The following is a 15,115-nucleotide window of genomic DNA, read 5'->3' as shown; positions in this document are numbered from 1 at the left end:
AGATTGAGTAATGTATATATTCTTTACAGTACAGCCTCACATAATACAGCTTAAAAATGAGACTACACATGAGAACGGTGAAGTCACGCTTACATGTGAAGCAGAAGGGGAGCCTATTCCAGAAATCACTTGGAAAAGAGCCGTAGATGGCATCACGTTTTCTGAAGGCGATAAGGTAACAGGAACTCAATATCTAGTGATTTTCAGTACCTTTGTGTTTTCAGAGTTTTTGCCTATTATTAAATCTCACCGTGGACTCCAGCTTCTCAAGTAACTTGTAGGAATACAAGAAATGGTTTAATTTTTAAAAGGGTAACTCCACCACAGGCAGCCTAAAAATAAGGTCAGGGGAGAAAAGAGTGAAAGTATAATATTTAAAGATGTTTTTCATTAAGCCACAAAATATTAGGTTATTGATATTCTTAAGTTTGCTTTCATGGACTTTTGGCATACTTCGAATCTGTAAGTTTTCTTATTGCAATTTTAACATCCCCCCTCCTGTATCCAGTGTTGTGAAAATGGAAGTCATTTACATTCTCCAGATGCTGGTTGTTATTAACTCTTTACTCTGTAGAATTGTCTTCGTGTAGCAGATTAGGTTGCTGCTTTCATATAATTTAGAATCTAAGAAGAGAAGTAACTGCAACAGCATTCTGGCAATTGTCATTCCCATGTAAATTGGTGACCTGTCAATAGAATGCATTCAAATTACTAAGAAATGAATTAGTAGGTTTTCATTATTGCTATTTTTCATAATTACTGATATAAAACTCCAAAGTATAGAAGAAAGTGAAACAGAAAGAAAAGAGAGTGAATTAATGATACGATGGAACTGTCACTTTACACGTATGAAAGAGGGTAGGATTAAGCTTAGATTTCTTTTCTCAATATTGAAGAGAAACTCCTTTAAACCTTTCATTAATTTAAATCAAGGTCTGCAAAACATAGTCATTTCTGAAATATAAGTGCATTTGACTTACCAACAGTGATAGCAGAAAAATTTGAAACCACCTTATTTGAAATATACTTTCTGTCCCTCTAACACGTTATGTAATTTTTTAACATGATGACTCCATAAATTGACAAAATAGCCATTTACCTGTTTATTTGCTATTTATTCTTTGCAAGAATTGTATTCATATATATGATATATATATGTATGTATCATATATAATATTATACATATGATATATCACACTTATTTACCTCATTTTCTCCTCATGATGGCATTTTTTTTAAGTTTATTTATTTTGAGAGAGAGAGAGTGCACAAGCAGGGAAGAAGCAGAGACAGAGAGGGAGAGAGAATCCCAAGCAGGTCCTGCACTGTCAGCGTGGAGCAGGGCTCCAACCACGAACCCATGAGATCGTGACCTGAGCTGAAACCAAGAGTCTGACACCTAACCAACTGAGCTACCCAGGCACCCCAAATGATGGCATTTTTTAAGACCTTGTATCACTTTTGGTAATAGTTATGCTGTTTTTATTTGCTTATTTTATATATACAAATTGAAAATCAAATTTATAAAATATCTTTTGGCAATCCAGAGAAATGATATAGAGTTTGCTTTCCATTTTTATTAACAGGAAATCATAGATATTATTATGGCACAGTTGCAAAATCTGAAAGGACTTATATTTTAGATATATAAAACTGTAGGTGATTGTTTTTATGTCAGTTTAGTATATTTCTTGAGACAAGATCACTCTCAAAATAATGATTTTCATATCTATAAAGCCTTATTAAATATACCTTCATATTCCTCATGTTTTCATTATTTTCCTGACCACTCTAAAATTCCTAAGATTTCTCATCTTAAAGGTAGTATTTACTCTTCATTTAATAGATGTTTCTTTATGTGTGTACCAAAAATAAAAGATACATTATATTCCGTTATTTTATTAATGAAAAGTTAGAAAATAACCAGAAGGTTGTGATATTTTATTTTATAGTCTAAACCCCAGGCCACCCAAAACTATATACAGAAATTTCTTCTCTAGTAGTTATGAAAAATAATCAACTAGTTTTGTTTGAAAAGAACTTTCCTCATGGGAAAGATTTATTAAGGATTTGGAAAGTCTAGGACTGGTATGTTAGCAGACCTCCCTTCCCATGGAATAAATGTTAGGAGTCCATGAGAAGTGTTCACTGCCTAGCAAACATTGTGTTAATGCATCTTAATAAACACTGTATAAATATTGTCTCAGTTTGTGTTCTGGTATCCTTATTACATAATAAATGACGCCAGAACATAGTGGCACAAAGCAACCATTTTCTTTTGCTCGTGATTTTGTGGATCAAGAATTTGGGGAGACTCCGCTAAGTGGATATCATGAGGCATTTCGAATATGCTCACATGTAGATGTTTTCTGTAGCTATAGTTTTGCAGAATGATTGAACTATACATATTAACATACCATAAAATATCCTTGCAAATATGGTGTCCTTCAGAAATTACAACAAAAAATATGGTGCTTACACACAGAGCTCTCTTAAACTCATGAGTATCTCATCTAATTCACTTTAATGCATTTTGTCTACATTTAAAATAATATATATAATTTTGGAAACTTTAGGAAATTTCAAAAGCATGTGTAATATGTAAGAAAAATAGTGTCCACTTGCTTTAAAAATATTTTCTTAATATTCATTGCTACTTCAAAATAATATTTTGTTCTTCATTTTTAAAGAAATTTCAGTTTTCACTAACTTTTAGTTATCCATTTATTGAAGATTTCTAAACACTTTATTTTCATGCAACTAAAATATTATTTATAATTTTCCATAAAATATTGATTTACCAGGGTTATCCAGAAACCATCAAACTGACAGCTTGTTATTAACAGATTATCTTGTAGTCATCTTAAGATATATTTGTTTATAAAAATCAGAAATCCCTAGCCTCTTCATTTAATAGATGCTATATACATAATTTTAATAGTATATAAGTATATACAATAAAGTTTAAGACAAAACCAAAGCTATCATTGTGGAATATAAAATAGCCATGGATTGGGGCGCCTGGGTGGCGCAGTCGGTTAAGCGTCCAACTTCAGCCAGGTCACGATCTCGCGGTCCGGGAGTTCGAGCCCCGCGTCAGGCTCTGGGCTGATGGCTCGGAGCCTGGAGCCTGTTTCCGATTCTGTGTCTCCCTCTCTCTCTGCCCCTCCCCCATTCATGCTATGTCTCTCTCTGTCCCAAAAAAAATAAATAAACGTTGAAAAAAAAATAAAATAAAATAGCCATGGATTAAAAGTTGTAAATTGTTTTGCAGTTTACAAGCTATGCAATCTAATTTTTTGTGTTAAAATCTTTATTTTTATTTATTTTTTTAAGTTTATTTATTTGAGACAGAGAGGGAGAGAGAAAGCAGCGGGTAGAGAGAGAGAAAGAGAGAGAATTCCAAACAAGTTCCACACCATCAGCGATGAGCCCAGCACAGGGCTCGATCTCACAAACCATGAGATCATGACATGAGCCAAAGTCAAGAGTCAGACGCTTAACCGACTGAGCCACCTAGACACCCCTAAAATCTTTATTTTTAAAATAAAACCATGCTTCTTTCACAGAGTTGACCTGGGGATTATGTAAGATTATATTTGTCTTCAGTGTGTTGACATAGTCCCTGGCATTAATACTTGCCATTTATTTTCAAAGTTTCTTTAGATCTTTCCTTATTATCATCCTTATTAATCAATACATGTTAATATGTGTAAGATTATAAATATTGATGAATTTGTATGGGAAGTCATGCAAAATGTCACACATCAAAGTTTAATCCTAATTTCGTCACTTTGATGTGTCATTCACTATATTACTTCTTATATCTAACCTCAGGTTTTGCATGTCTAAATCAGGATAATAAGACATACCTGGAAAAATATTTCTGAAGATAAAATGAGAGTTCACATAACAACATCCCAGATACAAATCAAACATCTTAAAAGTTTTTTTTTTTATCTTGTATTGGAGGTATCCAGTCTTTAGATATTTTATGCATGAGAAAATGATCATGTTAATTCCCTATTAATGACTGCTGTCACAGATCAAAAATTGTGTGAGCATTGTCATATGTGCTGCATTGAATAACACGAGAACAGGATGGTGTCACAGTTGTTATAGTTTGTGCTTCTCTGTCATAGCAATATGTGGAAATTTACTATAGGGCCCTTGGGTGATTCAGTCCATTGAGTATCTGACTCTTGATTTTGTCTCAGGTTATTATTCCAGGGTTGTGGGATTGAGCCCCACATTGGGCTCCAAGGTCAGCATGGAGCCTGCTTAAGATTTTCTCTCTCCTTTCCCTTTGCCCCTCTCCCCTACTTACATTCTCTCACACTAAATATAAAAGTAAATAAAAAATAATAAAATAAAATCATCTCTAGCCCTATTAATTTAATGGCTCAGATACGAACTTGTCTTACCACGCTAAAGTCCAGGTCTGGTAACTATATATCACATTCTGCTTGGAAGCTGAAAATGTCCAGAACCTGCATCTGAGTTTCATCTTAATCATTGTATGATTGGTGTCAATCTCTGTCTCTACAGGGAAGTACAGATGAGAGCTCCAACTTCCTATTTGGGATGAGGATAGATTCTTATGCTAAAGAAAGGCTGGTCTTTCTTCTTGGGAGACACAAAATCAGGACCAGAAATATCGTAGATTTCTTTGCACTCTCTCAGATCTGTCTTCTCCCCCACCCCTCAAGTTTCTTCTCTAGGAAGTGATTCATTATTTGCCTTCTTTTGGGCTCAGGTAGAACTCCCACATTCTATAGCAATAAATATTGATTCTAAATAGACTCACATTGTACGAAAAACTGAACCGGTCATTAAATAGGAAGAAAAAATGCTACATGCCACAAAGCAAGATTACTTAACAGTGCTTTGTCCATAAATTTTCAAAATATGATTTCAGATTCATAGGATAAACCTGATGTCTTTTAAACATTTTTAAAGAAAAATATTGTTACTTGTTATGTTAAGAGTAAATGGAAGTAAAAAGATCTACAGGGAGTGATTTTGACTTCTAGAATTCTTACAAAATAGTAAACTAACAGCGTGCAATCCCATCTATATGAATAGAATGTTTTATGTAATAATTACAAAGTGCTTGTAATATTGTCTGGGAGATGTCATCTCACATGTGCCATTTATCCATTCCTAAGATACAGAATCTATAATTATTTTATTCCTGTTATACTTGTCCTACATAGTAAATTATAGGCCTTCCTCTACCAGAAATTAATCCCACCCTACACTGATAAGAAGTATTTGAAATGTATAGCAATAAGTTATAACTGTCTTAAGCAGAATTTCTTGAATTTCAGTCCCTTGGCAGTGAGCTTTTCTCTTTACTATATGCATGGTGCTGCATGTTATACTGTTAAACACTTAGTTTTCTTTAAATTAGTTTTTCATGTATTCTAATCCTAACCAAAAATACCTGTGGAATCAAAAGCATGGTGACACATTATTTATATTTTTAAATATCATTAAAATAAATACCGAACTATAAAATAAAAATTGTTGGGGCACCTGGATAGCTCAGTCGGTTAAACATCCAACTCTTGGTTTCTCCTCAGGTCATGATCTCGCAGTTTGTGACTTCCCATCCCACTGTCAGTGCAGAGCCTGTTTGGGATTCTCTCTCTCTCTCTCTCTCTCTGTCTCTCTCTCTCTGTCTCTCTCTCTCTCTCTCTCTCTGCCCCTCCCACACTCTCAGAATAAATAAATAAACTTAAAAGATTTAAGGGACGCCTGGGTGGCTCAGTTGGTTGGGTGACCGACTTCGGTTCAGGTCATGATCTCACAGTTTGTGAGTTCGAGCCCCGCGTCGGGCTCTGTGCTGACAGCTCGGAGCCTGGAGCCTATTTCAGATTCTGTGTCTCCCCCTCTCTCTACCCCTCCCCTTCTCATGCTCTGTGTCTCTCTGTCTCTCAATAATAAATAAACATTAAAAAAATTAAAATAAAATAAAATAAACTTAAAAGATTTAAATAAAATAAAAATTGTTTTTCCAAGTCATACCAAACTTAGTATGTGTACCTTCACTGGTACCACACTTTTAAATACTGCTTTTGTGTCAAACATACTTTGACACATACTTTGAATTAATATGATGCCAAGTTTACTTATGAAATTCTGAGGACTGGAACACATTCAAACATATTCTTACTGGGACAGAACCCATTCTTCATCCTCTTATTGTTGGATCCAAGCACTTCCCTCTAGTAAATAAATACGTTTCATTATTAATTAATGGCTAAAGAGTTTACAGATCATAGTAACAGAAACTCATGTAGTTTCAGTCCTTAATTCCAAGTGGTCCTTTCAAAATGATGCAAATAAGTGCAATAAATAAAGCAGAGTGATTAACCTCAAAACAATTTCTTCCTATTTTTGCTAAAGTAAGATATGAAAGTCTAGTCTTATTCTGTGTCTAGATCAATTAAAATCTTTGTTATTAAAATAATAGGCTTTTCTGTTCTTTTACATTCATTTTGAAAAATGTATCTTTCTGGGTCAAAGAAAGCAACCTAACTGACTTTAGGTCCATATTGCTTTTTGTTGCTTCCAAGAGATGTATTTAAACTGAAACTTAAGATAAAAAAAAACTAGGCATGAATAGTTTAACGTTTAGTTTTGTACTTACATACAAAAGTCATAGTTGTACCAAAATGGTCATTTCTATTTTAATAGTGTGGAAATGGTGAGCAATTTTCTCCATGAATTTAGGCACTCTGCTCTGGTTGATACTTAAAATTCTCCTGCAGACTAAAATACCAGGTCTGAGGGATTTCTGGTGATTATAAGGATAGGCAGTTCTTTCACACAACTCCTTGAACAAAAATAGAACGTTGTAAACGTTGTACCAATTTAGATATCTCAACATATATTTATTATTACATGACTTCATTATTATTACATGCATTTATTATTATATTATTTTTTATGCTGTGGGATATTATTCTTTATTGTGTATGTACAGCTGTGGACCTAAGGACTTTTTCTGTTTTTAAAAAATGATTTATTTAAATCCCTTTTAATGAAGGCAGAAGGTAATGAAGTGACTGTTTCACAACCCATGACAAGCTCTGCTAAAAATTCTTAGATCTCTTTGATATAAAAATATGAAGATTACATTAACCTTTTCTGTGTTTCTTTTCTAACTCTAAAGCAAATATGACTTCTTGAAAAGATAAATTGCAGAAAATGTAAGCAGTAAAATAATCTTTAAAATGATAGGATTTCATATGACTAATGTTTTCTTTATCACATACCCAAATTCATTTAACAACTATCAACAAACACTACTGTTTGCATGAACTGTGTTTGTTTGCAAGAACTATGCTAGGCACAAAGAATGCAGCAGTGAAAAGATTTTCCTGCTTTATGGTACATACAATTTAGAAGGGGAGATGGAATCAAAGCATATTTAAAATCCACAGTCTTTCCCTTATGAATATGCAATTTTGAATTATGCAATTTTCACATCCAAAATATCAACTTTGAGTATGTGAGTGAACTTTTACAAGGCTACGAATACAGCTTTGGCATATTTTTCTGTCCTATCACAGACCCAGATGGACTTGTTCTTCTGAGTGGCCTCTGTATTCACGCATGTTGGAAAGTAGGTCTACTCTCATCAGAATGTTTCCACTTGCGTCACTTGGGTGGCTTAGTCAGTTTAGCATCCGACTCTTGATTTTGGCTCAGGTCATGATCCCATGGTTTGTGAGTTCAAGCCTCACAACGAGCTCTGTGCTGACTGCATGGGGTCTGCTTAATATTCTCTCTCTCTCTCTCTCTCTCTCTCTCTCTCTGCCCCACACCCCTGCTCACACTCTCTCTGTCTCTCTCAAAACTAAATAAATAAACTTAAAAGAAAAAAAAAAAGAATATCTCTACTTAATTTGCTCCAGGCTGGTAAAAATTGCTTAGACTCCAATTTAAAAAACAAAAACAAAAACAAAATCAAAATAATGGTATAATTGGCAGCACCTTGGTATTATAGGGAAAATTTTAAGATTTGCAACTTCCTTTTTCTCTTTAAATAGAAAGTACCAAAATGATGGGGGTGCCTGGGTGGTTCAGTCAGTTGAGCATCCGACTTTGTCTCAGGTTGTGATCTCACAATTTGTGACTTCAAGCCCCACTGGGGCTCTCGGCTATTGGCGCAGAGCCAGCTTTGTATTCTCTGTGCCCCAACTCTCTCTGCCCCTCCCCCCCCAATGTGCGGGATCTCTCTCTCTCTCTCTCTCTTTCTCTCTCTCTCCCCTCTCATCTCCCAAAAATAAACATTCAGAAAAGAAAAAAAAATACCAAAATGAGATCAACAAATCCACAATTACTGATTTAAAAAAGAGAGACAATAGAGTTTCAAATACCTACACTTTATTAAAAATGCTCTAGTGAAATGAAAAACTAAAATATGATGGCATATTTATAGCATCGTCTTTAAGTATGAAGGACAGTATATACATATCTTTTGTATATCTTTTAAGTAGCTGTACATCTGGGCACATTTTTTTACAGCTGTATTTTTATTGCTTTTATGATGAATTTTACTTTTACTTTTTTATCAAACCTAGGAGATGCATTTCAGTATGCGGTTATGGGCAATTCTTAATACCTGATTCAAAGACCAATAAAACAAAACAAAACAAAACAGAATCACAGGAACAGAGTCCAAAGTGAGAACTATAATGCAAAAAACAAACGGGCAAACAAAACCAATAAAATGTTTTAGTAAATAATTGAAAGAGCAGTAATGATATATGTGTTCAAATATTTTAAAGACCACCATACGTATAGTTGAACTAGCCATATTGCTTAATGTGGGTAATTGTATGACAAAAGAGTGGAAATTTTAGAAAAGGCATAGACTTTCCATGAATCAGAGAATACAGATAATGAAGTAATTAAATTTCAAATGAGAGAATGCCCATTCTCTTAAATTAATAATGGATTAGTGTTTTGTAGTGGTTATAACATTGATTCTTTTTTGCAGTTCCTAGATTTGCCATTTATCTGCTCTCTCATATCAGGTAAATTGCCATATTTCTCCGAGGTACAGTCCCACTGTTTATACACTAAGTCCCCATTAAGCTCTAACGTTTCCTTATTCTGTAAACCTCTTTATCAACTCAGTAGATAATCACACATTTTTAATATATAGTTTCATTCCGATGTTAAGCCCTTTTTAAATTATTTACTAATTTTTAGTTCATGATTTTCAAATACCTTGGTATAGTGAGGGAGTGTGTTTGCAATTTCCTTTTTCTATATAGCTTTTCCATACAATTCAATTATGAGAAAAGTTAAGATTACCTTGGTAATATCTTTACATTGGGGAAAAAAAAAAGTCAATTTCTGATTGTAGAGAAGAATGTCGAAGAACATACTCCTGGCACCTGTAGATTTGAATGCCTGTCCCCCTCCCCGCCCTTTGGTAGAGATAATGGGCTGAAGGATTTTGTATTTGAATGACATTTTTAAGGTCCTTCTAATGCATTTTTTCATACTAGTGCTCTGAGAGCAATATTATAGGTCCCTGCTGGGCAATTGGCAAAATGGATACCTCTATTCCCCATCTGATGTAGGTGGAAGAATATAATTAGGCAGGTTGAAAATCTTCCTGGATGCTTCTGAGCTTGCTGAGAGGAGGGTTTTCAATCATTTATAGCTTCCTGAAATTTCTTTTCCAGCCCACAGCTTGAATAACAATTATCAAAGAAGTCAAGTCATAAGTTCAACATATTCTTGTAAAAACTACTTTTGAGAAAACTCTGTGAAACATTTTAAAAATAAAATGCCTTTGTTCTTTTTAAAAATACTATTTATTAATGAACTATTATTTTTTAAATGTATTGTAAGAATTTCCACTTGAAAGAAACTGTCATCAAGTTTGTAAGGTGATAAAATGCTAGTTCACAATTTTACAATAATTGTTTGGGGGAAAATGCAATTTATGTACCGAAAGTGATTTTGCTATGGCTTTGTAGCAGAATATATTTTCTCATGCACGTACTTTATCCTACATCAAATTCAGTTGATACTTATTTCTTCATATGAAGCAATCTAGTACTATCCCTGAAAAAATATAAATATATTGCAATAAAGAAATATGGAGATGTCAGTGCACATTAATAGACTTAAAAATAAATTTTATGGTTTTTGTAAGTTGCTATTTAGTGAATTAATATTAATTAAATTCAAGAAAAAAAGATGAAGTAAATTTGAATAAATGCGTGACAACTATGCAGTCATTTTGGTACAATTTAAAATAATACTTATGAAAAAATAAATTTAAATTACTGTATAAAAGACACAGCCTACCTGTGAAAATATTTAAGCACACATGTAACAAACAACTTGCATAACTTGTTTATGATAGGGGTTGGGGGTGGGACAAAAATCTCTTAGATGTAAATCACCTTGGCTATAATGTTGCATTGTCATGATGGACGCCTTGGAGCAGCATCATTACTGTTGTTTTGAAATCCACAAAATGTTCTTCTCTAGCTTTCTAAATCTCTTATCTCAGCTTCCAGATTATTTTTAGATTCATATTTAATAGTGCATCTACTTATAAGAAAAATGTATCTGTCCTTTATCAAATATGTAGAAGCAATGTAACTCTAATATTTGTGGAATCCTACCATTTTTTCCCTAACCCAGACCACCCATCTTCCTCACTTCTCTTAATCCCCAGCCTAAATTTCATTGTCTATTAGTATAATTATGGCATTATATTCACTCCTCGATCTTTTTTGGCTTCGTGCAATATTTCTGGCAAAACACCACTCATGGTTTAATTAACCTCCATGTCTATTCCACACTGTGGTAGGACAGCTGAGCTTACCTGGAGGAAAAACCTGTCCTCATTCCTGAATGGTCTCTCTTTGAAGTTGTGGCCCACACCCAATGTTTGCACTTTGTGTCGTGTACCATTCATCCCATATTTTCCTGGTCCATTTTCTTGGCCAGTTTTAGCTAACTACCTTATACATTTCCTCTATCCTCAAATTGGCAAATTTCCTCTATCCCCAAAAGCTTTGCTGATGACCTGCTTCATGTTTTACTAAGAAATTAAACAAAGAAAACTTTAACATATGCTTACTGCTACATCTACACTCATACATAACTGGACCTGTATGTTACCATGAGTGAAATATCTGAGTTTTTACATGGATCCTAGTACCCTCTGTAACATATGATGGATTCAGGTCTCTATTCTGACCAGTATTTTTCCTCAGTCAGTACCTTATTTATCATTCCCATCAACATTCAAAAATAGTCTATTATTTTTCTTTTATTTTTAAGTATGTTATACATAATTTATCTATAACATACATTTTATATGTTTATGTGTAACATACACAATTCTTACTACACATACTCTTCATACATGGGAGTATATTTATGTGTGGGTAAATAGCATATAGACAGGCAGATGATAGAAAGATAGAAAGATAGATATAGATAGATAGATAGACAGATAGATAATCCCATATAGCCTCCACAGGCCATCTGATTCTCTATCCTCTCTTCATAGCAAAATCCCTTAAAAATGTTGTTTAACCTTGATCTAATTTTCTTCCTCCAATTATCTCCTGAATAAAAACTTGGGTCATATCACTCCACTGAAGCTTTCTGAAAAGTTTACCAGTAACCTTCATCTTCTTAAATTTAATGGCAAATTATCAGTCCTCATTTTTTTTTCTGCCTAGTAGCAGTAATGAACTGGTTATAAATTATCTCTTTTGTTTAAGGCATGTTCTTTGGCTTGCAGTATGCTCCTGGTTTTTCTTTTGTCACACTTCTCACTCCTTTCAATACCCTTTGATCAGTTTTTGTCTTCTAATTGACCTCTAAGTGATCAAGGGCCCCAGTTTGGGGTCCCGTCTTGAATTCCTTTTTCTATGCTTATTCCTTGGACTTTATTCAACTACTCTCATGGCTTTGATTGCCACTTGGATCCAGTAAACTCTAAATTTCAACCAATGGACTTCTTCACTGCCAGACAGCTCCCTTTGGATATTAAATAAATAGCTTAAAGTGAAAATACCCAGTGCAATTTTGTACATGAACTTCACATTTGCTTCTTCCTTAGTCATCCCAACCTCATTAACTGGTGACTCTTTCCTTCCAGTTATATAGACTGAATATATTGGAATCATCTGTGATTCCTGTCTATTCATATACCCGTATTCATTTTCTTGTTGCAAATCTTGTTAGCCAAATTTTAAATATATCCTAAACTTGATTATTTCTTAACACCTACCTATTACTGCTCTGGTCCAAGCCATCATAACTGCTTGCCTGGATTGTTGCAATAACTTTTTAAGAGGTCTCAATGCATCCATCCTTGCCCCCCATTAGTCTCAATAGAAGAGCTAGATTGCCCCATTTGAAACAAGCAAGATAGGAGCACCTGGGTGGCTCTGTCGGTTAAGCCTTTGACTTCAGCTCAGGTCATGATCTCACGGTTCATGGGTTTGAACCCCGTGTTGGATTCAGTGCTGACAGCTAAGAGCCTGGAGCCTGTTTCTGATTCTGTGTCTCTCTCTGTGTGCCCCTCCTCCTCTCATGCTCTGTCTCTCTGTGTCTCTCAAAAATAAATAAACATTAAAAAACAGATTTGAAATAAGCAAGATAATGTCACTCTTTTGTTCAGAAGCCTCCAATAGTTTTTCATATCATTTGGAAAGTCTTTCTATTACCTCCATGACTCTATATGGTAAGCCACTCTTCCAGTCTCTGTTATCTCCTTTCCCCCCTCATATCCTACTATTAAGATCAATTAGTTTCAGCCAAGTAAGATTTCATATTCCTCTATAATTCCTTGGATATTGCAAGTTTTTCAATGGTGTGTCTACTTTATTTACCTGGAACACTGACTACACATAGCAAGTCTTAAGTGCAGTGAAAACAATCACAAATCTTTGATGTACTGACTGCAGTTTCCAGTACTTTCGAGTCTTCTGAGAGAGTTCTTGACTGCCAAACTGAAGTCTGTATGATAGACTATTGACTTTTAACAGGTATTAACTATGAATATATTTAGGTTAATTGTTGAGTTCTTTAGGTAAACTGAGGATGAAGTGCAGATCACTGTTCTTTCAATTACAAAATTCAAAGCCAGTTAGGAACTTAATCTATAGCTGCAACACTAGAGCTAATTTACTATATGGATATTTGCATTCACTCTGAAGTTCGCTATATCTAGAAGAGTCATAGGAACTGGATATATGGGACAGAATTAAAAAAACACAAACATGTAATGCTCAAGTAATAGTAGCGTATCTGTTGATCAATAATTTGAATGAATTGATATAATCCTTTGATTGCTTAGTAAGTTAATAATTTGTGTATCCTTAAATTAAAATATCTTTGGAGGCAAATGATAGAAAAGGTAATAATTAAAGGAATTCCATACACAAGATATATAGATGTAGAAGATTACCAGGCAATGGAATTACACACTTTTCCTATGTGTACCATAGAGAAGATGTTGGAATTTTATTGAGGCCTATCTATGTCTTCCTATATTACAAGAATCATGCCTGGATGGCTGTTTAGATCAGTACCTTGAGATAGCACTTTACATATTTATTCACTAAGAGTATGCTTTTTTAGTACCTTCTCATAAAATGCTCTGTGGTATAATTATTTGACCTCTTCTTATGCCTGCATGTTCCAACACCCAATTAGAGGCTTGATGAAAGCTGTTTCTCATTCAATTTTATGTCTTGTAGCAAAGGTAGTATAATTTCCCAGACCATCTCTGCTTCCTGAGTCTTTAGCTCCACCATACTTTAATGGTAATGTTCATAATTTTTCATTATCTAATGATTTATATACATCAACTGTAAAGATTCATCACAGACCTGTCTGATCCATAATTTGGATTGTTTTATACAAGGTATATAATATAGAAATATAAGATTCTTTATCTTCTCTTAAGGTTTTTGACAAATTTCACACTGTACCTTGTCTTTTCCGTGGTTTAAGGTGGTAGTATTGATCCATTTATACCATATTTGGGTACTGTTTTAATAAATCTTCTAGCTTTTGATTATGTGTGTGTGTGTGTGTGTGCGTATGTATGTATGTATTTGTGTGTATATATGTATGTGTGTGTGTGTGTAACATTTTAACTCTCTTCCTCCTTTGCATTATCTTAATAACTTGTATCAAGTCCTTTCTGAAGAGTTCCTTCTCTTTAATTGAAGATTTCTAAAAATTATATAAAGTTTCATTTGTATATGCAGTCTTTCTTTTAACTTGCCTATTCTTTATGGTAGGTTACTATTTACTATAAAACAAGCAAAATCCAAGCCACAAACAAAAGCAGGTCAATGGCATTTATATATTTGTTACATACAGTTTTAATTTTTAGCTATCTCTTGGAAGTAGGTTGTTTCTATGTATGTGTAACAAAATGATTTGATGAAATTGTGGTTTTTGGTATTTTGGTGTATGGTGAGTAGTTTTGGTTTTCATGTTCATGACTTATACAAAGCAGTTTCAATAAATACACACTGCTTTCACTGAAGATAGTTATGTTAATTATGTATGAGTTAGACAGCTTGAGAAGAGTTCACAGCATAGCTATATGGATATATATCTTTTACCTCCCTCAAACTTCTACCCAATGTATAGTTATAAACATTTAAATGAAGTATATTAATCACTCAGCATAGCTCTCTATTCATAAAGGAGCATATATTTGCTGTAATACTAAGGACACAGATAATAATAATTATATATATATATATATATATATATATATATATAATTTCTTATGTATCCAGTGATGTAAGCATTTGAATATGTATTTGTCATGATGTGATAAGGAAAACCATACACATATATTACCATGGTTTTTTTTTTCCATTTTTTTTTGTTTGTTTCAAGTTTTTATTTAAATTCTAGTTAGTTAACATATAGTGTAATACTAGTTTCAGGAGTAGCATTTAGTGATTCATCACTTACATATAATACCCAGTGCTCATCGCAAGTGCCCTCCTTAATACCCGTCACCCATTTAGCTCATCCCCGCACCTAAGTCCCCTCCAGTAACCCTCAGTTTGTTCTCTACAGTGAA

General features: G+C 33.8%; 1 protein-coding gene across 3 annotated transcripts in view; it reads left to right on the top strand.

The window, feature by feature from the left end:
- The window catches only part of NCAM2 (neural cell adhesion molecule 2), a 520,684-nt gene that overhangs the window by 349,778 nt on the left and 155,791 nt on the right, over positions 1-15,115 (top strand). For all 3 annotated transcript variants that reach the window (XM_023238847.2, XM_011285729.4, XM_023238848.2), the window contains one exon: positions 30-175. In XM_023238847.2, coding sequence (XP_023094615.2) covers positions 30-175 — 146 coding nt within the window. The remainder of the gene's footprint in view (positions 1-29; positions 176-15,115) is intronic.

Source organism: Felis catus, chromosome C2 (genome assembly GCF_018350175.1).
Source record: "Felis catus isolate Fca126 chromosome C2, F.catus_Fca126_mat1.0, whole genome shotgun sequence".
Taxonomy (NCBI): Eukaryota; Metazoa; Chordata; class Mammalia; order Carnivora; family Felidae; genus Felis; species Felis catus.
Note: the sequence above shows the minus strand (reverse complement) of the source record. Positions and strands in the feature narration are given on the sequence as shown.